At 54.3% G+C, this 25,831-nt stretch overlaps 1 protein-coding gene across 3 annotated transcripts in view; it reads right to left on the bottom strand.

Annotated features, from left to right (window-relative positions):
• The window catches only part of ZNF609 (zinc finger protein 609), a 62,598-nt gene extending 39,170 nt beyond the window's left edge, over nucleotides 1-23,428 (bottom strand). For 2 of the 3 annotated variants that reach the window (XM_071567992.1, XM_071567993.1), the window contains exons 1-2: nucleotides 23,279-23,428; nucleotides 8,662-9,526 (exon numbers count right to left, since the gene is read on the bottom strand). In XM_071567992.1, the coding sequence (XP_071424093.1) occupies nucleotides 8,662-9,408 (747 nt within the window). In that variant the 5' untranslated portion in view covers nucleotides 9,409-9,526; nucleotides 23,279-23,428. The remainder of the gene's footprint in view (nucleotides 1-8,661; nucleotides 9,527-23,278) is intronic. The other variant, XM_071567994.1, reaches the window with a different exon arrangement.
• Between the last annotated feature and the right edge of the window lie 2,403 nt (nucleotides 23,429-25,831).

Genomic DNA, 25,831 nt, shown 5'->3' with positions numbered 1-25,831 from the left:
TGATGGAGCATCCCAGCACCAACACCAGCTGCAGTGGCACCAATTCCTTTTAGGATTGCCTCTCCTTTTGGACAGCACACTCCACGACTCCACCAGACACCATCCACAGACAAGCTGCTGGGTGGATGCCACTCTCCCTTCTCCAGCCCTGCTTGAGCCCAAGACTGAGCCCCAGCTCAAGGGTCCTTTTCTGAGGGCTGAGCCCGAGTTTGGTGGCCACCAGGCACACAGTTCACCCTGAAACACACCACAGCTACCTGTTAAACAGCTGAGTGTGGGGCCATTCTGGTGCAGGAGGCAGCGTACCTGCATCCCAACAAGTGGAGAGAGGGATGGGGGGGGAGCGGGGGGAGTCTGGGAACAGCGTTCGTTTGCATAGCACCTGGGGAAAATATCACAACACTGCATTTCCATGGCTAATTGAGAGAGTGAGAGAGCTTCCCGGAATGAAATCACTTGCTAGCTTGGGAAAAAACAAAAACACAGAGACACAACCATAGGAATTGTAGCTGCAATGATGCCTTCTCCATCCTCAGTGTTCTCACCAGCAAAGCTCATGACTAACAGGGGAGCATCTGATCCATGTGGAGGATGGGGGAAACTGAGGCACAGAGGCTCCAGCATTTGCATCAAGGGAGGGCAGCCCAGAGCCTGGATGGGTCCTCTTGCTTCCTCAGCACTGGATAAAATGCATATTCCATCCCCTCAGTGGGATGTAAAACATAGTGACCTCCACATCCCAACCAGAATTCTAGTTCAGCCCCGTAGAGCAGGTGTGCTTTCCACACTATTCATCATGACATATTTCAAGACACCCCAAGAGCATAAGGAGCAGACAACACTTAAAAATAAATCTAGACACCAAGTTTTAAACCCACTTCAGTGTCAAGCCCAGGGGAAACATCAGCAGATATGAGCATATGCCTTTACCACAACATACAAAACTCTGTGGTAGCACCTTCCTGCAAAGGGATTTATCCTGCCCACAGAATGCTGGGATGGAGCTGGCAAGGTTCAGCCAGAAAGGCTGGGGGCAGGGTGGGAGGAGGGACAGTGGGTATGAGCACCACGTGCCTTCATGGATAGAGTGGTGCTGAGACCCTGTAAGAGGCCAGTGAGCCCCTAACTCCTCACACCACAGCATGCCCCAGCAAAGTCCCTGTCCCCAGTGCCAGGTGTCACTACCACTGCCCATGCCCCCCCGAATTCAGCCCCAGATGCCATCACAACTGCCTATGCCTACACCCATCCCAGCTCACCCGCCCATGCCAGCCCACAACCTGAGTTCACCCCAGAAAACCCCGAGCGCATTTATTTACATCAGATCAGTTCCCTGATCTGGTCCGTGGGCAGGAATGAGTAACAGGGACAGGAATATCTCGAGCAGATGTTGTCACCAAATACAACATATCGTCAGGCTGCTGGTGGCTTTAAATCATTCCGGAGCCCGGCAGTTGCTTCCCAGCCCTGGGCTGCTCTCCCAGCTGCTGGCTCAGCTCCGAGCCCTGGGGTGGCTCCTCTTGCACCTGATGAGGGCTCGAGCTCCAGGCGCTGGTCACCACAAAGTAGGAATGTCTCAAAGTCACTCCAGAAGTCCACTGTGATCACCACAGTCTTTTCTCCCACCTGCCTTCAGCTCTGGGGATTTGGGTGCCCTCTTGCCCAGCACACCTCCAGGGTAGCCTGCACACAAGGATTCACAGGGAAGATGGATTTCACAGCTCCAGCCCAAAGCATCCTCAAGAGCAGCAGCAAACCAACACAGCACCGTGAAAGCAACGGCACAGAAGACGCCATGGCTGCAGAAAACAGGGAAAAGGCAGCGAAACCCCAGTCAAACGGCCTTTAAAAGCAGAGGAGGAGGAACGCAGGCAGCACTGAGCTCTGCAGCCCTTTCCCGCGGCCTCCTTGGCTGCCGGCTGGAGGAGCAGCTTTGCTCATTAGCGGGTTATTCCTGGCACACTCCCCCCGCATCAGCTCCCCGGCAGGGCCGCGGGAGCAGCTCGCTGGGTTTTGAAGCCTTCGGGGTCGCAGTGCTTGAGAGGTGCAAATCTTCCTTTAAAGAAATCTCCCTTGGCAGATAAATGGTGCTGGGTAACTGGGGTCATTAGGCTAATGAGCAGCCACCGCCAGCCTGGAAGCAAAGCAAAAACCACCACAGTCTACCCGAGCCTGTCAGCCTCCAAATCTGACCCATCTCCAGCAGTTCCCATTGCCCTCGGAGGAGGTACCAGGTCCGTGAGTCAGCAGGATCAATCACCCGCCGGCCTTGCCATCAGAATCTCTAATCAAAGCACTGGGGGAGCGGATTTGCAGGTCGCTCGTGCCAAGGAAGCAGAGAAGGGGCCATTCCCCCTCTGTCCCCACTCTGTCAACCCCTCGTTAGCGCAGTGTGGTTCCGCTCTCAGGGTGTCATTTCGCTCTCACGCTTCAGGAGCAGGGAGATGTTTTCTCCACTTTCCCACTGCTGCTCCATTTCCCATCACCATGTCCTTGACGGGGAGCTGCATGTCCTGCTCCCACTCCACTGGAGAAGGGGCCGTGTTTTGGCACGACGACTAATTCACTCGGATACAGCAACGCCGATGGGTCGGGCATCAAAGCTAACTCAGCCCTTTAGTCCTTCCTAACGCTGCCAGCTGGGAAAGCAACCAGGGAGAGATGCAATTTTCCCTTTGTAAAGCCTTCAGAGGTGGGATCAGCTGGAACTCCCAGCCTGCTACATCCAGTGGTTATAAAAAAATATCCCACATATAAATAACCTCTCAGCAGGAGCCAAAACTCCAGGACTAACCCCATGGTTTGAAGTGAACGAGGCCAATTTCCTCCTTTGTAGCTCTTGACACATGTTGGCTGCATGCCCCCTTCTTGCCTTGTTCCTGGAGCAGAAAGCTCCAGGCAGTGGGGCCGGGGACGATAAGCAAACGAACAGTGTCATTCCCAAGGCCTCCCAACGCAGCCCGGTCAGCAGCTCTGGAGGCAGCAGATTTCAGTGTGGCTGGAGAAAAGGAACCAGGGCAAGCAGAGCAGGCAAGAACCAGCAGCTGCCTGCACTCCCCTGGCTCCTCCCTGGGCTGCCAATGTCACTCTGGCTGCCATTCCCTGGAAAGAGCTGAGTCCTGTGGAGCAATGGGTGGGGAAACAGTTTCTGCCCAGTGTTTTCTGTACAAACATGTCCTTACCCAAGCACTGGGCTTCCCGTGTCCCCTAAAAATTCCTCTGAAAAATGAAGCACAGGGTGAACACCAGCTCCGAAGGGAGGGACAGAGCCAGCTTTGGAGGGGCTGTAAAGCAGGTTTGTTTTTAGGAAAACACCTCCACTCAAACTCTGTCCCCAAGACAACGAACCCCATGCCAGTCAAAATTCCAAGCATATCTTCAAAGCACAAGGCTGGGATCAGCCCACAGGTCCCGTCCTGGCTCTGCCCCACATCAAGAAAAGACCCTTCAAGAGTCTACAGCCACCTCCTGTTGGGCTTGGAATGCAGCAGACCCACTGCGAGATCTCACCTCTTCAAGCTGGAGTCATCCAAGCACCCCTCACCCCAAACAACACTGTGCATCCACCTTCAAAACTCATACCTCTCTCAAAAAATGGAAAAAGGGCTACAAAAATGCAACTGTGTATTTATTCCAGGTAAAGAATTAAGTGGAGGAACACCTGGGAGTCCATCCCACATCTTGCTCAGGCTGTAGGACCAACGCTGGAGCCACTACACAGGTCCATGTCCCTGGATTAGGTGAAGAAGTCTCGCACAGGTGACACCAAGGCCACACTGCAAAGTGCCAGACAAGCTAGCAGTGGCAGGGAGACCCCAGGGATGTATCTGGGGGGAATATTTCTTTTATGGCAGGTGCTACGTGGCATGGTGTCACCACCCACTCCCTTCACTGCCACGCTCTCCTCCCACTGAGCCACAAGTGCATTTTCACATCAGTTTTAAAGTCCAACCATTGCAGTGTACCCCCCTTAAAACATCCCCTTGCCATCAGGCCACTCGTAGCAGGGATCTCCACTCTGAGCACACACAGGGTTATCATAACCACACAGTGTCCAGGGGGAAATTCAGGGGAAAAAAATGCACCAGTGGCTTCCACCCCCTCTTCCACAGAGGAACACAACCAAATCCACCCTCCTGGCTGCCCGAAACCGCAGGGCACGTGACCCAGAGAGGCTTTTCAGAAGAGCTGAGTCTCCAGTGGCTTCTGTTTGCCTTTCCCTTGTTTGCAGCAGCGTCGCATCTGGACGCTCGTCAGAAGAGGAGGAAAAAAACCCACCCCCCTCCCTCCTCCTGCTGAACAACCTCTCAATCAAAACAAAGCCGGAGCGGCAGCCAAGAGCTGAAGGCTCTTTTGTTTAATGCTCAACATCCCCTGGCTGGCCCAGCGTACCCAGAAGCGGGTGCAGGGGCCACGGCACGGGCAGAGAGGTGGGTGCAGAGCTAGCGACCAAGCACCCACTGTCACGGCCACCAGGCAGCTCGGCCCTGCCAGAGCAGCCAGTGGGGCAGGGAGTGCACAGCCAGCACTGCTCCTCTGTGCACGGCCATTTTGCTGAGCGTGGCTGCTCGTCGAGAACTGCCTTTCCCTCCCCAATGCCTCTGTCCTCTCAAACCAAACCCCCATCGCCAGTGATCCAGGGGCTGATCCAGTCTCTGGTTCCCACACTCTGGTCATGGGTCCATCAGCACAAGCTCTTTTCTCTCCCTCCTGCAAGAAGTATTTTGCCATTGCTGGCCCCCCAATTATCTTTTGGGGGTCCAAAAAGCTGCCCAGGCACACACCACAGCCTGAGGCAAACCTGTGTGAGGTGCTCAGCCCATCCAAGAGACCCTGGATGGGCTCAACAGAATTATTACCAGTGGGTTTCATCATGATCAGCCCTATCCCTGGAGAAGTTATTGCCCTTGTCCCAGCACACTGATGGCACTGAGTTCAAGGAGAGCAGGTAACAAGTCTGGACAAGGCCAAAATCTGCACTGACAAAAGGAGTGTTCGGAATATTCAGTTCCTGAGGCTTCACTCTGGAAAGCACTGACCAGAGGAGCCATGGGTTCACACTGGTAAAATAAATTCCATGAAGCCCATGGGCCATGTCCACAGGCTTCATTGCTGCAATGTCAGACACCAGAGCGAGGGTGACCTCGCCCATGGACACAGCACCACAGACCACCAACCAGCATGGAAGAGTGTCTGACAGAACCCAAAGCAAAGCTTCTTCCTACACCCAGTGAGGACTGGAGGGCTGCCAAACCCTGCAGTGAGATCTTGAAAGAGCACAAAAGCAGAAGCAGAGGCGAGCAGGGTGAGCTGGCCTGGGGCATGAACTGGCTGGCTGGGGCACCAAAGCACCTTGTCAAGGAAAAATACTCCCTGCTTAAAGAGCTCGTTCATCCAGCCATGGAGATGTAGCAGAACCTCCTGGCTGGAGGGGCCATCTCAGCACATACCTACAGGTGGGGAGGTCGCCTACCCTGGGCTGAAGCCACCGAAGGGCCAGACAGTCTCTCTTCCGACATTTGCAGATGGAGACCAGCTTCCCTGCCCAGAACGGAAGCAGGAGCAGCACAGGGTTAAGCAGAGGACAAGCTGACGGAGACCAAAGGTTGGGCTGAGTCACGTTGTGGCCGTTCCTGTTTCAGTCTGAGCAAGTTTCTCGCTTCCCAGGCAGGGTTTGTCCCCAGACTGGAATGAACCTGCCCCCTTCAACCCCTCAACGCACTGCCTAGAGGTGCTGCCCTCCCACTGCCAGCACGTACCTCCACTCTTTTCTTCTTTGGACTCCACGTGCACTTTTTGGGGCATTTCCACAGCTTTCAGGAGACAGGATGAGCCCAACACAACATCCCCACTCCATCCCCTCTGTCCTCCACCCTGCCCCAGGCATCTGCCGAGCCTCAGGCTCTTCCTCAAGACACAAAACTGTGTTCCCACCCCTCACAGTGTAGACATCTTTCTTCTCCTCGCCCACAGCTTTCCCGACCCAAAGGCAGCCACCCTGCTGCCCTCAGGAGGCTGATGAAACACAGTCAATGCTTCCTCCTAAGTGCAAATGCAACACGTGTTCCTGCAGATCCAGACGTTAAATCCCTTCTCAAAACAGGGATCAGCCCTCCAGGCTGAGACTCCGCTGAGGCGGTTGTGCCTGAATCTGAACAAGGAAAATGGCAGAACAGTCCTCATAGGGTATCTGCATGGAGATGACAGAACAGTCTGGGTTGTAAGGGACCTTAAGGAACACCTTGTTCTACTCCCTGCCATAGGCAGGGGCACCTTCCACTACACCAGGTTGCTCCAAGCCCTGTCCAAACTGGCTTTCAACACTTACAGGGACGGGGCAGCCACAGCTTCTCTGGGCAATCTGGGTCAGAGCCTCACCACCCTCACAGCCAACAATTCTTTCTCAACATCCCACCTAACTCAGTCCTCTGGAAGTGGGAAGCCATTCCCCCTCAGCATGTCCCTCCATCCCTTGTCCCAAGTACCTCTCCAGCTCTCTTAGTGCCCCTTAAGGCAATGGAAGAGCTCTCAGGTCTCCCTGGAGCCTTCCAGTCTGGCTGCAAAGCAGAGGGGTGCATCTCCCTCAGAGTATCTCCGTGGCCTCCTTTGGACTCACTCCAGCAGCTCCACGTCCTTCTGCCATTATGCCCCAAAGCTCCAGGCAGCACTGCAGGTGGGGTCTCACCTGAGGGGGCAGAGGGTCAGAATCTCCCCTCACCTGCTGCCCATACTGTGGGATCAGCCCAGCACATGGAGGGTTTCTGGCTACCAGTGCACACAGCCAGGGAACGTCCAGCTCCTCCTTCACCAACATCCCACCTCCATTTGACATCTCTGGCTGCAGAGGGTTTCTGCAGCTGCATCAAGGAAAGAAATAAATCTTTGATAGTAACAGCACAGTAAAGTCATGCAAAGTATGACCCGAGGTCCAGCCGGCTCCAGTGCTGGCTGTGACAGCAGCCAGCACAGATGGCTGTGAGGAAACATAACAGCCAAGCATGTTGAGATACTTCCCAAACCACTTCCCAAGCCTCTGTCCTCCTCGTGCTTTTCCCAAGCCAAAAGACATTGTCCTGTACAAGCCCCAATGTGTTTTTCCTCCACACGCTGACCCAAGTGCCCCAGAAAAAGACAGGTGGACTTTCAGCATCCATAGCAGCATTCCACTACATTGTGTAGAAGAGCATCCGCTGCTCTTCCTGGTTTCATTCACTCTGGTTCCGCTGCCAGAACAGACAAGAGAACAACACGTCATCTCCATAATCACTCCTGAATTTTACAGGCTTCAGTCACCTGCCCCAGGAGTCTTCCTCTCAAGTGAACAAAGCACCAACCTATTTAGCAGCCCTTGTCCCACAGCCATCCCAAGGCCAACCATTCCCACCACTCTTCTCTCCATACACTCTCCCCAACAAAACCCTGGTCTCACCACCTCTCCCACATCCACTATGTCCTTCCCACCCATCCTGGTGCCCACAGCATGATCCCTATGCCAAAGCAGAAATCCTCCTGGGAGCTGCTGGCTGCAGACACTGCCATGTGCATCCCAATACTCCCCAGTTCCTCTCCCAATCCCAGCACATGTTGATGGCAAGAGAGTCAAGCCACCACAAATGCATAGGCTTGTGATGTTCACCCCATGCCCAGTGAACATGTGGCTTCATGGGCACACACTGGTGACATCCACGTGCAGGTGGCACAGAGGAGAGTGCAGACCTCCACGTGCTCAAAGTCTTCCCCATCCACCCACAGAAGTCTCATCAGCCACTGCAATAACTCAGAAAAAAGAAAAAAGTCCCAAAGCGATGGTGTCCAGCCACGCAGCCCAGCGCGGCCCAGATGGACAGGTAACCACCCCGTCAGCCGTGTGCCACTGGTGGGGCTTTTCGTGCCCCTGGTGACCTGGCAGAGCAGCTTGGCCAGCTCCACACTGCTGCCACATGTCAGCGGAGCAGCAACACATCAAACATCACCCACAGTCCTTGCCAGCCCAGGCCAGATCATCACCATCCGTGGGACAGAGCCCACAAACCATAAGCAGCTCCAGGAACAAGGCGGTGACTTCTGTCAGCCCTGTTCCTTGTGCTCACCCACGGACCCACACAGATCCCACATTCACTGACACATCAAGGGATCTTTCTCTGCACATGATGCAACCAGAAAGAAATAAATTCCTCTGGGAGCTGCAAGGAGCCTTGGTACTCAAGGGGAAGTCAGTAGGATGCAGATGCTGTGTGTCCCTCTGGAAGTTGGAGTAGGTGTAGCACCAGGACATCACCTTGACTGCAGAGCAACAGAGCCTAGAAAGGCCGGGACCTGCTCAGCAGAGCCACAGCACTGAAGAAACCAAATCCCAGCGGGTACAGCAGGATGGTGCGTGGAGCAGAGTGACTGGAGGTGATTTGCTGACAAACAGTTCCCAGCAGCCAGGCATGGCTTGACCAGTGTCATTCCATCACCGTGACCAGTGCCACTCCAATACCACGTCCAGACACTGGCACATCGCATGGCCAAACCACCTTCACTCCAGAACCAAGAGACACCAGCCATCACCAGCATTGGTCCCAGCAGAACAAAACAGTCTCCATTCCCTTGCCACCCACTACAGAACGTTGTGGCATAAAAGCCGCAACATCACCCACACCCTGACACCTTCCTTACCTTCTCCGACTTCACCTTCTTCAGCTGCCGACACTCACTGTCCCCATCCTCCAGCTCCGACTTAACTCCCAAGGGATTGAGCGCAGCTCCCGTGTCAATAGCTATACTTCCAAGCTGCTCGGCAGCAGCAGGCTCTGTGCCCTGGCCCCCGTCATACTGTCCCACCCTCACTGCCAGGGCCAGAGGCTGCAGCACGCTGGGCTCCTTCTCTGCCGCAGCCCCTGCACCCTCACTCCTTTCCTTCTTGCTTTTGGATGAGCCACCCTCCTTCTCCTTCTTGGAGCCAGCCACACTGCGAGACGCCTTAGCCGACTTCTCCGAGCCTTTCGGGGTGACGGTGGCCACCAAACCACCCGAGTTCGCGCCATCCCCAGAGCGTCCTTGAGCCTCCTTCTTGCCACCAGCTCCCTCACTGGGAGTGAACAGGGAGGACCCTGGGGTCGGCTTCCCACTGTCCTTGCCAGTCTTGCTCCTTTTCGACTTGGATTTGCCCTCCTTGCCCTGCGGGCCTGGCACTGGGCTCACAAACTTGATGTTATCCGGTAGCGTCGCCACTGCGTTGGGTGCCGGGAGCCCCACCTCCTTGGAGCCCGACATTTCCAATTTCTGCTGATCCTTCTCCAAATCAGCGTCCAGGTCAATGATGAGATTCCCTACACCAATGTCCCACTCATCCCCGCTGTCGTACGTCTCAACCGGGTTCGCATCAATTCCTTTCCCTCCGGAAGCTCCACTGCTCAAGGACATCTTAGAGTTAACAGCCCCTCACGATTCAAGGCTCTTCCCTGCCTCCACACCCTGGGGGTCACCTACGTCCTTGGGGGGCTTCCAGTGGTCGGGGTCTGCCCAGGTGACGGCATCGCTGCTGGAAGAGAGAGCAAAGAGAACCAGGTTATAGACAAAGAATCGTGGCCAGCCAGATCTGCCCTCAGCAGCAGCTGTACCTGCAGACAGGAGAGATCTAGGCAGGGTGAAACCCTCAACCTCCCAAATCCCCCCTCACAGCATCTTCCTGCCACCCCGCGGGCTGGGGCTGCTCCGCAGCCACCCCCACAGCAGTGGCCATCTGGCACCGGTCCTCGATCAATACCGGCCCTGGCAGGTCACAGCTCTCGGCTCCAACAAGACATTACTCACACGTTTCCCTGCTCGCCATTTCCCTCTGAATTATCGAGCGGTGCCCCTGGGAAGGAGGATTGATTCCTCCTCTGCTGATGCCACCCAGAGGGAGGGCTCCTCTCCACACCATCCTCACTGTGAGGGACGAGAGCTGCTCGCCAGGGAAGTCGAGTGCCTCAGTGGGGAATAAATCCAAGGCTTCAGAGTGCCTGTGACACTTGGGACACATCAGAGCAGTCACCAAAGGCCAAATGGCAGCGGGAAGCACAGGGTTCCCATCCCACACCTCTGGGCAGTATGACACAGAACTCGGATTTGAGACATTTACCACCATCACCTCCATGATAAGCTTCCAATGGGAAACCAAGATGGAACTGTACAAGTACCCAGTGTTACCTGAGAAATGGGGTCTCAATCCTACCTGCCCACACCACAGCTGACTCCAGTGAGCCCAAAATATCTCCTCCCAGATTCCCAGCCCTTTGCCCAGAGAGGGAAACAAAAAAGACACCCACGCGCAACCTGACACAGCAGCCGAGTTGTGGCAATTATCCTGACGAGACATAATTAACACATGTAACAGCTTCTTCCCAGCACCACCCGGCCCAGCTGCCTGCTCTCCAGAACCCTTAAGAAATCTTTGACCACCCATTTGGACAAAGCTCCTCTCCAGCAGCAGTGTCCTCCCCTTCCCTGCCAAGCTCCAAGTCTGCTGCCTCCTGGTACTATTTACAAGTGACACTTCAAAAACAGGTGACTTAAAGAGAAATGAGAAGGGAAGGGAAGAAAAAAACACACACACACAAATTTCTTCAAACCCCAGCAGGCAGGAGCCTGGAAAGCAGCTTCACGGTGCGTTTCCAGAGATGCAAACACTGTAAAAATGCCAGGGATTCTTTCATCAGCCAGGCTGCTGCAGCCAGACCATTTTCCATCTGCTCCCCACACCATCCCTGGTTCTGTACAGCTAATAATCCACTCTCTGACAGGTCATTACGGAGATTTTTAACCCCAGGAGCTGAGGGCTTGCGTGCAAGCTGGAAATGAAAAGCACTGACCTCTCATTTCAGCGGCAGCAAAAGTGCCGAATCAGGAGATCACTTTGTGCACCGGAGTTGCTAACGGCTTCCCAAAGCTGCCCTGCGTGTTTCTACCACCGCCTTCTCCTCCTCTTCCTGCCCCAGCACCTGCTCCCCAGTCCCAAGCCAGAGTGTCCAGCCCAACCCCATCAACCTGCCTCTCCAGAGCCCTTCTCCAAAGCACCGATGGGGCCGGTGATTGGCAGCGACCATCTCATCCCTGCACAGCACAGCCAGCTCTTTGTGCCATGGATCTGCAACAATTTCTTTGTGCGGATGAGCAAAGCAGGTAATAAGACGAATGAACCAGATTTTTGGCTGGCAGCAGCCTCTTCCCAGTCCCAAGCTGAGGCACAGAATCCACGAACAACCCCAATGGACAGGGGGACATGGCACTGCTGTGCAGGACCAACACACAGGAGCTACTGCAAGAGAATGAGGCTCAGCCTCCAAATCCAAGAGTTGCCCACCCAAGGCTGGAGCAAGCAAAGGGCCATGACCAGCTCAGATCAGAGGGAGAAAGGGACAAGGATATGACCTCGCAGCGGCAGGAAAGCAATGGACAATCCATAGAGTTGTATTGCAACAGGCACAGCATGACCCACTCTGTGCAATACCTCCATGACACTGTCTTGGCTGGCTCTCCACTCCCACCAGGGAATTCACCTTGCTGTTCCAAACGTGCACACACGCACGCACATCTCCATAAATATTGTTTATACATGTGGAATAAGGAGAGCAGATGAGCGGGACTTGGGTCTGAAACTCTGCAAACAGCAGCAGTTTTTGCCAATTCCTACCACAACAAAAGGAAGAAGCAGTCCAGAAGTCCACTGGGTCCCCAGCAATTAGAGAGCCAGGAACAATCAAAGGGTTAGAAAACAGGAGGAGCAAAGACAGTTGCCCTATGGAGGAGGTGCCAAGGGAGTCTGGGCTCTGTTAATGCAGAGGGAAGGGAACCACAAACAGGACAGACAGGAACAGGCTGGATTGGCAAGAGACGGGGGAAGGCACGCCATGCCGAGAGCAGGCCAGGGAGCTCAAGACATGCCACCATGGGAAGAGGGACTGGAGCAGGGATCAGCACTTTCCAGCCCAGACTTGAAGGCTGGGACCCCATTACACAATGCAGGGGGGACCCCTGAACATCCTCCACTGCACATGACTCTAAAAAATTTCCCACAGCTCAAAAACCCCCTCCCCAAAACTTCTAATTCCCCATTTCTCTTTTCCACTCTTGAAGGCTTAACCTTCCAGCTGAAGGAGCATTTTGGGTCCCTGTCCTAAGCCAGACTTCTGGGGATCCCCAACCTGTCATGTCATTGTTATGGGGTAGATGGAGAACCCTGGCTCCCACCGCCCATGCCCCAGAGAGAGAGGTGCCTTTCCCACAGCCTGCTTTGCCCAAGCTGGAGAAGCATCGGGTGCCATCCAGATCCTCTCTGCAGGAGTAACGCCACCACAAATCATGGCATCTCAGAAAACAGAGCAAGGAGATTGATTCAGCTGTAAACGTGTCCTTCCCCTTACCTCCTGCCATCGCAGGATTGATCCCCGCGCAACATGAAAAGCATGTGCTCACTTGTTGGCCTGGAGACCTGCCAACGAAGCATTTTAAGAGCAGTCCTGTAGTGCAGATCCTACAAGGAGACAGCTTTCTGCTTGGGAATGCTGCACACACACAGCACCAGACATGAATAATTCAGCTCCATTAGGTGCTGAGACCTCTACAATCCGCATCTACAGGCTGGGACAGAGCCAAACCATATTCAGAGACAAACCTGAAAGTTCACTTTCAGGGCTGCACACACACCTAGAGACAGCTTTTCCACCAGAACACTCGCATTCCAAAAGGCGGCAAGGAAACCATACAAGCCCCCGGCTCTTTGTGCTAAAACTAGTACAGGATGCTTGAAACCCGTCGAGCCAGCACCACTCGGGCTTTCTCCGCCAGTTACCAGAGGCCAAGAGACCAAAGTGGGGAAGCATTGACCGCCCAAGGGCAGCAAGATGTACGAGAAAGCTCTTCTGGCAGCAGCCAGCCCACACGTAGGGAGACTGTCTCATAGCCATGTGCTCCAGCCTGCAGCGCTCCAGGATCAGCCTCTGGTGGCTTCCAGACATGACCGACTGCAATTTTCACCCTGATTAACTTTCAGGAATGCCCGCAAGAAGGAGCAGCAAAAGAGGATGGGGAAGGGGGGGAGAAAATCTGCAGGACGCGGCATTTCCTCCAGCAGGGCATGAAGCAGGGAGCGGAGGGTTCAGCAAGATGCTCGCTCTAGCCAGAAGCAACCCTGGAGAGCAGATACCTCCACTCCCTCCCCAGGGAGGAAAAGGCAGTGGTGTGGAAGGGCTGCTGCCCCCCTTAGCTTGCCAAGACCCCCAAAGGGCTCCCCACAAGCCCCCAGCCGAGGCAGCAGCATGAGGGGCCGCATTGCGAGGCCCTTCCTCCCGCGCCTGGCAGCCAGCCGGCCACTCTCCCCATCCGCTGCCTCCACACAAGATCCCTTTTTGTTTCCTTTTACGACTAAAGAAACTCGGGGTGGTGGGGAGGGGAATGCGCTGCCTTTCCCGAGCTGCCACACTCGCTCCCCGCTCAGCTCCCACTGCCGGGCCTGTAATCCCCCAGCTGGGCTTGTTTGGGTTGGATTTCTGTTAAGTAACTCCCATGTCTTTTCTGCAGATTTCTTTTTAAGATGTTCCCCTCTCTCCCCGCCCCCTCTCTCCAGAGCTGGGGGAGAGAGAAGAGAAAAAAAGGAGAGAGAGAAAAAAAGAGAAATGTTGAACGCGAGCCAGCTGGCACGAACAAGAGGAGACGGAGAAATCTGCACAAAGGAGCTTCCTCACTCACTTGCTGCTTTCAGCTCAAGAAATCACGCAGGGGGGGAGGGTTTGCTCCCCCCCAGACATCAGTCAGTTCGTAGCAGACAAAGGAGATTTGCCATGACACCCTCCAGAACTGCCACCCAACATGGGCAGGATCCCTCCACCGCCTGCGCCCAGCGGGAGTCCGAGCTGTTGCAAAACACGCCGAAGCACAGGGCTTCAAAACAAGCTGTTCAATGTGGAATTAAGCAAGATTTTGAATGGAGGAGCTGCACTCCCACCTCCACGCTCGCACAAGGCGCCGGGAGAACTTCGGTTGCTCTTGGGGCTGAGCGGGACAGCACCGGCAAACCGCCAGGAGGGAGAAGGCTGAACCCAATCTGAATAAAATGGAGCCATCCTTCTTTTTTTAATATGGAGGTGCACCCCACCAGGACTACATCTTCCAGCATGCACTGCAGCCGGAGCACCCGGGGAGACACTGCCAAACTTAGGCCGGGACTCCAAGTTTCTGTAGGCTGAGCCTTGACACTGGAGATGAACCTGACACAGGGCAGTGCTCAAGAGATGAGTCATTTGTTGGCATTCTTGAGAAAAGCCTGAAATATTTCAGTCCAGGCATGAAAAAATCAGGGCAGAAGAGGTCACTGGAAGAGGCTGGAAAAGGAGAAAGTTGGATAGGTGAGCAGAGCTTTGGTGTGTGAGCGGCCAGGCAAAGCTCTGGAGATGTACCAGCCACAACACCCACCTGCTTCCAAATACACACTCAGGCATCTACTTCACATTCTTCATCAGGCAAAAGATGCATCTGGAATCAAAATTCAACCTCACATCCACTCATGACCTTAAAACATGACCTTTATAGCAACATTCAGCACAACTACATTTAGCAAAGCTGTTGATACAAGAGACAGGCGCACAGTGCCAGAGTCTGAAGAAAACACCAGATTAGTTAAAAGTCAGCGTTTGCTTCTTAGTGACACTTTTTTAACCTCAACACCATGAGCAATTCAATGTAGGGCTGAAAAACCCAATATTCTTGAACACAGCTGACAGGCAAAGCTGCCCTTGCCAGAATCCCTTGCTTCCCTCAGCTCCCAACAGGCCATGCGTGGCCCCATACGCAAGGCACACAGCAAGGGGGAACACAAAGAGAGGCAAATGTTTCAGGCTTACCTTTACATTGTGAAATGGGGAAAACTGGAACAAGTACCTCTTTAATCCTCCCATCAGTCTTGGAAGTCCCGTCACCAAAGTCCCAATTTTTTGCCTGTTTGTGCCTCAAGAGCCCAAGGTTCTTCAGAATTACAACTATTTCATTTTGATGTCTCTCAACTGGTGCATTTTTTCAAGGTACCTACCTCTGTACTGAATGAAACATAGCTCACATTTCCTCTGACAACTCACAAGGAAGTCCAAGAGCTTCGTATTTCAAGATAACCATCAGTGTGAGAACCATCAGACAAGTACATGACCCTCAGCTCAAGCAGGAGGCAAATCCATACCTACAGGCCCACATGAAGGCACCAAATACTCCATTCCACTCCTATGAAGGACAGCAATGCAAACAGCACCTTCTTAGAACGCCTGCTCGCTCTCTGCTGAATTGCACTGCTGGAGTCACTTCTCCGGTGGGAAGCTGAGCAAGCACCACCATTACACACAAGTGTGAACATACACATCAACATGACTCAGGTCATAGAACGGAGGGCAGACCAGGTTGGAAAAGACCTTGAAAGGTCACCTGGCCCAACCTTTCATGGGAAAGGAAGCCCAAGTGAGATTACACCATCCTGTCCAGAGGCATCTTGAAAACCTCCAGTGACACAAACTCTACCGTGTCCCAGTGGGGATGGTTTCACTGAATGTTTGTTCTCACCATAAAAATCTTCTGTCCTGTGTTGAGATGAAACCTGTCCTGTTGCAACTTGTATCTGTTGCCCCTTGATTTCTCCATGGCTCCTCTTTGTAGTTGCCTTTAAGTCCAGCAATGTTTCTGCACACACAGCCCTCCTACAGAGACCTGAGGACTCTCTTGGCAGGCAGGAGCCAGGTTTGCAGAGACGGCCAAGGTGCTGAGGTAACTCAGGAGCACGGACTGGAGGAGCATCAAGTACAGCATGAGTAGGTAAGAGCCACGCCAACACTTTGTTACAGCTCTGACAGCACTGTCCTGTCCCTTCCCAAGCCTCTGCCATGGAATGAGCAGGGAGCAGCAAGGCTCAGGCTCTGGGTGCTGGCAGGATCACAGCCTGCACATCCAAAAATGCCAGGCTAGGCATCTTCCAGCAAGCACGACCTTGTAGACTCCAAAATCTCTGGCAGGTGAAAACGGTCAAGAGCCTTCCCAGCAGCCCCACACCTACATCCTCAAGTGCAAACTGGTGCCCAGTGCTCTAACCATTTGGCTGTACTGGGAAAGAGGAATTGAACAACCTGCATGCATGGGAGAAAAAGCATCTGATGGTTAAAACAAGGAAGCAATTTCCCATCTGCAAGCTCAGCTCTCAGTCCTATCCTGAATTAGGGATGCGCAGCAGGATTTATCCCTCACTGTTGTGTCTGCATGCTGAAGGACACCCCTGTGTGACCGCCATGCCTGCACCTGCATGCAATAGCTTAACAGTAATGAGAAACAGCCCAAGAACTGCATCCCCTGCTCACCCCATGATCCCCAGGTCCCACCCTGTGGGTGTCATGGCACCACCAGCACGTGGCACCCAGCAGGTGTCCGGCAGGCACAGGCAGTGTCGCGGGAGCAGAGAAGCGTCACCTCAGGGTTTGGCTGCTGAAGGCTGACACACAGACCATTGGCAGCTACACAGTGGCAAGAGCAAAAAAGCAATGCTGTGAGCAATAGCCAGGATTAACTCAGAATTGCTTCGAATGAGTCTGCCCCAGACAAGACAGTGCGTTCCGGCAGCACCAGACACAGCCCTGGTGCTCCCCTACCACCACAAAGCCCATCCGTGTTGAGCGCAGCCAGCCATGTCACTGCTGGCTGGTGCCAAAAACAACATTAAACACTCAAAATGAGACGTCTGAGCCAATCTGTTCGGCACTGCAATGCTTCCCATAGGGGCAAACCTGAGGGATGATTGTCCCTTGAGCAGAGTAGTGGTTTCCACTGCAAAAGCAGATCAGTCATGTGGATTTAAAAGCCAGTCCAGTTACACCCTTTCTAACCCCAGGACAGAAGGAAACTGATTTACAGGAGTCTTAAGAGGTGTCTGAACTGGTGACCTGCTCTCACATGCAGCCCAGACAGAGGTAGAGAGCATGGAAAAATAACCCAAAAGGCTCCCAAACTTCAGAGCTCTGCACAGGCTGGAAGATTGCCAGCAGCAAGAGGAAGCAGCAAGATGGATGTGACCAGGAAAGATCCCTGAAGCATCAGTCATGGAGATGAGAAGAAAGAAGAGCTGGCAAAGACCAAAGACAACCAAGAGGCATAAATAACCGCTGGAGTAAGTACTGGAAAAGGGAGCTCATTCTTTTGTCTTGCTCACCCAATGCCACAAGCAGGGATGCAGGAAGACACCCAGGTTGTCAGCAGCATTCCAAGCCCAGGGTGCTGTGCATCTGTGAACCAGCCATTTGTTCCATTTCCTTCCAGGGCTCCAGAGGCAGGGAGGCTCCTTTCCTTGCTCCTGGTCTCCCTGCCATCCCTCAGCCCCATGGTGGGCCCAATCCCAAGAGGGGTTCATATGGTCGCAGACACACAGGTTTCCAACAAGGTTCACCCTCCATGGAGGTGTATCAGGAACAGGAAACCACTTGCTGCACTGCCACTCTATGCCAAAGTCAACATCTCTTTTCCATCTTCTCCATCCAGAGGAAGAGCACTGGAGTGATCCTAGCTGAGCAGTGTCCCCCAGCCACAGCCCTACATCACCAGGGCAGTTCAGACAGGACGGACAGACGCTGGCTTGCTTGCTGCCAGGCTGCTTCCAGGGAAAGGAGAGCTTCTGGCTTTATTTCCTTTATTTTTCCTTTAAGGAGCAGAGCATGCAGCCAGCCTTGGCCGCTTCCCAGGCTTCAGAAGAGGACACGCATCTCTCTGCCACTGCAAAACTGAAGGAGCTGCCACTTCACCTATTAATGCCTTTAATTCCCTTCATTCGATAACCAATTAGGGCACCTTGGCTCCCTGAGCTGAGGCTCCGTTTGCAGCCAGGCCAGTGCGTGCAGCTGTAATCGCTCTTCCTGTCACACCATCAGCCTGGGAACACTTTGGGAAAAAAACAACCAGACTGAGAAGTAAAGGAGGAGGGAAGGTGGATGCAGACAGGGATAAATGCAAGCAGAGCGAGTACCACGCCGAGAAAACCCCTTTTTTTTCCCTAGGAGGGATAATAAATAGGTGTATCTCCTAGATTAATACGGCACATTTGCAGAGCTCTGATATCCATCAGAAAGTTGCTAATTCGCGCTAATGACCCATTGCAAATTGCCGAATTTTGTGAATTAGCCAGCATGTACAGGAATACAATAAAACCCAGCCAGAACCATGTATCAAACCAGGCTAGGGTTATTTGGGAAGTCCTAGTGCAGTTGGAATTACTTGTGGTGATGGATACAGAGGGAAGGTGAAGATTAGATGTGAAACCCCCTCAAAAATAAACAGAAAATCCTCAGGACAAGAAGAAATTTCCCCATGGCTGCTAAACCTTTGGGGAAGGAGCAGTAATTCTCCCCGAGATGAGAAAGACTCTCCCTCTCCCACTGGATTCATGGCAAAGTCATTACACACCTCATTTTCACTCCTTTAAAGCTGCACGGCACAATCCTCCAGATCCGCCCTTCATCCCCTTGGAGAAGCACCGGGAGAACTCTGAGCCAAAATTTTGGACCCGCTTGAACCAGTAACAGTCTGTGTAAGCCAAACTACAAACAGGCTCAGCAAATTCACTAAAATCATTTCTTTTATCAATAAATAATCATAACCACACAGCACACAACATAGCACTGTACAGAGATCTCATCCTTCCACCCATTGGAAGGGTGGCTGAGTGGCCCAGGAACAGCCCAGAACCTTTTTGTGCTTGGGCAAGGAGTAGCATAAAGCCACAACATCATCTTTCCTTTTCCCTCCTTTTCTTACCCCCATGCACAAAGCAATGAACTGTAGAAGTTGAGCATTTAACACTTAAATACAAAATATCAAGGTTGTCCTGAAATCATCCTTATTCATCCACAAAAAAAACACACTTGCATCCTTTCATACCCCTTCACACCACATCTGAGCTGACGCTCAGCAGCTACGTCAGTGGGTTCTGTGCGTGTGAAGGACACTCAGCTGCAGCGAAAACAAAACAACCTCTTGGGCTCATCTCAAAAACTGATTTCTCATCCAAATGCAGAAGGGAATCAGTTTCCTTTAAAGAAGTTTCATAAATTTAAAAAAATCCAGGCAATCACAGGAGCAATTGGAGACCCAGAGCAAGTTTCCTGGTCAGGCAGCCATTCTGTTTTCTTACTGTAGGATTGACCAAGCTCAATCTTAGTCCTTCCTCTGACACCACATCATACCTCAAGGCATCAGTCCCCAGTAGCAGAAAGTGCATCTGCATGGCAAAATAAGCTATATCCCAGTGGGATGTCTTTTCCTGCCCTTTCCCAACACCAAGCAACATCCTTCCTCATTCAAGTCCACCTGGCACAGGGACACGAAGCAGACTGGCGGCTGCCGGGTTGGCCAAAGTTCTGGTTCAGAAGTCACACCATGAGCTCCCAAAGGAGCTGCATGCTCCAAGCCAGCTCATCTACCTACCCCTGATCCTACAAAAGGTCTTTCACACCCACATGGGCTCCCCAACACACCCCTCACATCCTCAAACCCTGATGGAGTGAAGCACCCCCATGTGACAGCATCATTGTCCCTCCAGCCACTATCACAAGCACCCAAAATATGAGATTCCTGAGTAAGTGGGTGAGATCCACAGGGAAGGGACCAGCTCTCCCCATGCCCAAAGAGTCCACAAAGCATCAGAAGAAGTATCATAGGAGAACTGCAGACAGCCAGGCCATCTCCAGGTGCTTCAGGGACTTTGGTGCCTCCCAAAAAACCTCTCCACAAATCCCCATCAGCTGCAGAGGAACACAAGGCAGGTTTGGGAACAGACACATGATTTCAACAACCCCAAGGTTGGGTAACCAGCAGTCCGTGTTCTGTAGGAAGCCTGCAAAGGTAACCACAGACCTCTTTGTGAGGTCCACCCCTGCAGACCCCAACACCGACCCGCTTGATGCCCTCACCCTGTACATACAACCAAGCTCGGTTAAACAGCCTCCAGTCCCTGGCAAGGTCACCTGCGGCCTCACCTCCTCTCCATGGGGAGCCAGCACATGATGTGCTCCCTGGGGAGCATCTGCCCCCAGCAGGTCCCTGCCTGCGGCCAGGAACACCAGCAGCGGTGCCAACACTCAAAGGGCATCGCTGCACACACAGGCTGTCACACAGCCCTGGAACAACATACCTGGGACCATAAATACCATCTTATTTACATAATGCTCTGGATAAAGGGGACAAAGAGGCTTATTGCATTACATCTGGGACTAGTATTGCATCAGCGACCACAGGTCCTAATCCCAATCAGAGCCGTGCCATGCGGGGCACAGCGGGACTGCTGTGAGGTGCATCCCCGCTCCCAGCCTGGCCAAGGGCAAGCACAACAAGGCACAGCCCAGCTCTGCCTCTTCCTGCCTCAAGCACAAGGAGAATGATCCCTACCCACAGGAAATTCTGAGTACATCAGGCACAACACACAACTCTGGTTCCCAACTGCCATCGGCTGAGCCCAGGAATGGGATCCCACCACAGGTCACAGCCTGGACACGACACACAGACGTCAACTTTGTTTTGGGAATGGCACCCATGTGAAAGTGCTAGAAAGACCAGGTAGCTACTGGTTTTCCTTAATTTATGCAATCACAATTAAAAATACGCTGTAAATACAACCCAGAGGCAATTTTTGATTCGAGGCAGCCCTGTTCTCCAAGCTAAAAAACCAGACGGAGCAAACTTGGGTCCATCCTTCTTGTTAATTCATAATAAAGACACACAAGCTGTTGAGTACCTCCAACACCACACAAAAAACCCTCAACTGCCTTCATGAGCCCTTTCTTCCCAAAAGCAATTTACAGAGAAAAAGCTTTTGCGGCAACAGAAGCAATGCCATGACCCTCGACATTAGACATGCCAAGTGCAGGAAGCACGAGGGGACTTTGCAACCCTGCAACTGCAACAAGGGAGGGATTATTTGGGGTTGCCATCCAGCACGGGGCTACAGACAGACAGATGGGTCCATCCCAAAAAACCACACTGCTTTCAGCCCATACAGAGGTAACAAGTGTGTTAGGAGACACCTCTGTGCACTCTCAAACCGGCCCCTCCGGCTAATGAGCAGCCTAATGGCGACTCACCAAACACACAGACCAGCTCCAAGTGCCCAGCTTGGAAAAGGGAATAAAACCCCCTCCTCGTGCCCTGGCCGTACTCAATTACAGGTCATTACAACTTGTATGTTAATTAATTTCCTCCAGTGGCTCTAACGGGAGCAGCCCTCGCCCTGCACAGCAGGCCAGTCCAGGTGAAACATTAAATCCTTGTCCCTTTGCACCACGGAGGCGCCACGCTCCCAGCACTGCGCACGTCTCCCTTCTCCACTACACAGGAGAGGAGAAAACCTCGATGGATTAACAAGGGTGTAAAAGGGCAAGGATTTGTGTTTTGCAATCGAAACGGCTTCAAAACAATAAATTATAAATTATTTCTGGTCCAGAGTTAATCAATAAAATCAGCTGCCCGGATTTTCCGAGTGCCATGTGTGTGCGGTCGCACACTGCCAACAAAGAGCTAGAAATGTGCAGCATAATCCGATGCCGGAGTCATCGCACAAAGCGTGGAAATAGGTTTTCCTGAGGATGTCCAGGCGAGGAACTGCCTGTGCACGCCGGAGCCCGACCGCCAGCCCCACCACCGGCATCCTTGGATCTTCTGGAGGAGGGGGAGAGGGCCTGTGGGCTCTCCAGTGTGTGCCACGGAAAACGAGTGGCTAACACCTCCTCCAAGAGGAAAAGGGCCTTCCCAGAAAGGGGGAAAAAGGAAAGGGAAGAAAAAAAGAGGGCTGCTGGGAGATGGAGGGGAGCCAAATCTCACAGTCCAGACCTGAACCTGTGACCTTCCCCGTGTACACAACGGGCGGGAGAGCTGCACGCAGGAACTCTCTCCTCGCCCCGCCGCCGGCTGCCCCAGCCCTCAAGGGACACCTGGCCACGTTGTCACTGCCAGTGTCACCCCCGGATCGGGGCGCTCAAAGGGGGCTCGAAGGCCTCGGAGGGCAGCTTGTCCTGCAGCATTAGGTCACCAGCACATGGTACAGCCCAGGGGGTGATGCCTGGAGAGGCTCTGCTCTCAGGGTCTGACTTCCACTCCCGAACAACTCACACTCACTCAGCGCCTTGGGGAAAATTTAATCTTGTGGGGTTTGTGGCGAGACTCCCCCTTCCCCTTCCACTCTCGGGGTCCCTCTGGTCTTGTGCCCCCCAAATTCATCCTGCAGAGAAACAGGGTTAAGAGACGGAGATGTCCCCCTGGGGACAACGCTGCCCCTCGGGAACCTCCTCCCCGTCTGCCCCCAGTCCTGGACCATCCCCCGCAAACCTACCACGACGGTGATCCCACGCACGTGGATCTCCCCCTCGCAGCCGTGGGGGCTCCGTGTCGACCCCATAACCCCGGGACACACGGAGGACGAGGCCCTCGTCCCCTGAAGCCGTAGCGATCCGCACTCCACGTACAGGGTGAGCCCCCCGGGGATCTTGAGTGGGACCCCCGTGGTGGCGTAGGAGGACCCGACCCACAAAAGCCACGCCACGCGTGGGGGCTCGTTCCCAACGAGGAGAGGGGGACACACAACCGTCCCCATGGTCACGGGGTGGGGGGGGCCACACAGAGCCTCGTCCTCAAGGGTCACGGGGGGGGCACAGCCCTGTCCCCAAGGCCACAAGGGAGAAGGAGGGAGCACACAGCCCCGTCCTCAATGGTCACAGGGTGGAAGGAAGGACAGGCAGATCTTCGACCCCTGTGGTCAGAGCGAAGGGGGGCGCACCCAGACCCGCCATCCCCAATGGTCCCAAGCGGCGGGGCACCCAAATCTCCGTTTCCAAGGGTCACGGAGGGGACACACAACAGCCTGCACGGTCACGGGGCATGGGGTGGGGGGGGGGGGGCACGCAGACCACTGTCCCCAAGGGTTACGGTGGCGGCACAGTCGCGTCGCCAAGGGTCACAGTGGACGCGGGGGCACCCAGACCTCCGTCCTCAAGGATCACGAGGGCGGCACAGCCGCGTCCCCAAGGGTCACAGGGGAACGGGGGGGGGGGGGGGGGGGTACATACTTCCCCGGCCCGGCGGTTACGGCCCACGGCGGCGGCCCCGGGCTCAGCCCGTGCGGTGGGGGGGGGGGGGGGGGGGGGGGGGGAGGGACACCGAGGCCCGATGCCCGAGGGGAGCCTCAACCGCCGCCCCCCCCCACAGCCCCCCCCCCCGCGGCGGGGGGCGCGGGGCCGGCCGGGCGCGCACTCACCCAGTCGCTGGGGTGTCCGCCCTACGTGCGGTCCATGCGGGGCCGGGCCGGCGCTGCGGGGCCGGGGCCGGGGCCGGGCCGGGCCGGCCGGGGCCGCCACGCGCTGAGGCCGCGCCGCGCAGGCCGCGCCGGGTCCGCCGGGCGGGGCGGGGCGGGCGCGGCGCAAAACGCGGAGGGCGGAACCCGGAGCGGCGTCCCCAGACCCGGGGGGAAACACGGAGCGGATTCCCCCGCACGAGGGATCGGGAGCGGGACTCGGCAAAGCCCGGAGCGGAGCATCCCCCGCCTGAGGAGCCGGAGCCGCCGCGGTGGCACCGCGGAAGGGGACGGGGAAGAGCTTTTGGGGGTGTTTCACGCTCTGAGCGGTGTCGCGTGACATTGCGGCACGGCCCGCCCCAGCCCACCCTTTCAGCTCCCTGAGTGGGCACAGAAATGCAAGGAGCCCCACCCACCCCAAAAGCCCATTGTGCCCCACCCACCCCATTGTGCCCCACCCACCCCATTGTGCCCCACGCTGCCACTTTTCCTCGCCAAATATTTTTCTCGTCAGAAGGAGCACCTGGATCCCCAGACATCCTCATCCCCAGGAGGTGACATGTCCCCCAAACTCTCTGATTCCCACCCTAAAGACTCAGCACCAGCCCCATTGACTAGGGTCGAAATTTCAGCACATCTCAGCCTTGGTCCCAGGACACCCCAAACCCCTCTGCTCCCTTTCCCAAAGCTTCAGCATCAGCCCCACTGTCTGGTGAGGAAATTTCAGCTCATCCTCATGGGGATGTCCCAGCCCTGTCACCAGGACCCCCAAAAAACAGCCCAGCACAAGGCAAACCAGTACATCAAGCTGTGCTGATGGAAGATGGGATGAATGATCCAAGCTGGTATCCAACAGCGCTGAGCATGGAGCACAAACATAGTCCTGCAAAAACATAGTCCTGCAGCAAACATGATGGAGAGAGGAGCACCACCTCGACCCACCCAGCCAGGGGCTGGGGTGGGTATTCCAGCCCAAAGAAGTGCCACCATCCCAGGGGACAGCAGGTGTCTTCCTCCTCTAGTTTCAGGACATCAAAGGAGACACGGATTTCTTCCAAAGATTTTTGACCCAATAAGGATGATAATGCAAGACCCAAATCCCTAGCAAAGAAGGTGGGATGCCGTGAAGGGCTGAGATTTGCGTGTCTTTCCAGCTATTGGGGCTGGGGCTGGTGGGAGGGAGCCAGGAGAGGTTTAAAGCAGCAGGAAAAGAGGGATGAGAAAAGAATTCTTACAGCCCAAAAGAGAGGAAGAGGAAAAATCCTTCCTTATCCCAATGAAAAGGAGAAACTGTTCTCACATGGCACAAAGCCAATTCTGACAGGCCCCAAGACAACCTGTATTAATAAAACCAGGTCATGTTTTACCAAAATATTTTGAAGCATTGGCTAAAAGGTTTTCTGGACATTAGGTGTTGATGTCGGGCACATTCCAAACCAGAATGATGCTTCCAAGGGTAGGAAAACCAGCATCAGACAGGAACAGCATCTTCCCCAGCAAAACATAAGTGATGTCACTAACACCTGAGGAAAATAAAACTGCTGCCAGGCAAGACAGCTCCGTTGGGAACAATCTCAGCATTTCTCCAATGGCACATTTTGCCATGACCATGAGCAGGGCCCATGATCCAGCCTGCCCTGGGCTGTCAGAGCCCCTGCAGGACTCAATGTATCCTACCAATGATGGTGGAGAACGTGAAACTCTCAGAGATGAAACCTGCAGGTGACATAAAGGACAGGGAGGTGGCAAGGCAGCTGCTGTTGTCATGAAGGTGGATGCGGGAGGTGGACACGGATCACGGGTTCATATTAAAGCCTGACTTAAGTACAGGTGGGAAGCAGTGCCTTGGGATGGAGATTTTGCCAGGCACTAGGTGTGATGGGCAGATAGGATCCTGTGTGATGATGGGGATGGTACAAGATCCCACTCTGTCACAATCTTGTCTGATGGTGCTGTGCCCCTGGGATAGGGAGCAGGAGCTGTAAACACCGTGGCACGTGGAGCCCAGCCTGTGTGCAGCCCCTGGGTGCTGGGTGCATCCTCCTTGGGTGCTTGGACTTCCAACTGTCCATGTCCTATCTCTCCCACTCAGCCCACAAGAAAGGCCTCTCCTGCCTCCTCCTTCCCAAGGCATCAGGATCCCAGGATAACTTCCCAAGCTCCCCTTTCCATCTCTGTCCCTACAGGCACCACAGGCATCCTCCCTCACTCTCAAGGCACATCCACCTGAGACAAGAGGATCTCTGTGTAACAAGAGTGCAGGAATCTCTCCAGGAGTCCCAGCACAGCTGACAGGACCATAGCAATGGGACACAACAGACAGAGCAGATGGGGGGATACAGCCAGAGGAGGAAAGAAACAGGAGAAGCCTGTTGCCCTCAGCCATGCCAAACAGCAGCTTCCACACCACAACCTCCGTGCCAATGGTGGGCAACTCGGACCTGAAACACCTGCAGGGTTTTTCCCACTGAGGAACGATGTGGGTCAGTGTTGGATGCAGCCCCGTTTTTAGCACAT

Source organism: Pithys albifrons, chromosome 13 (assembly GCF_047495875.1).
Source record: "Pithys albifrons albifrons isolate INPA30051 chromosome 13, PitAlb_v1, whole genome shotgun sequence".
NCBI classification, from domain to species: domain Eukaryota; kingdom Metazoa; phylum Chordata; class Aves; order Passeriformes; family Thamnophilidae; genus Pithys; species Pithys albifrons.
Note: the sequence above shows the minus strand (reverse complement) of the source record. Positions and strands in the feature narration are given on the sequence as shown.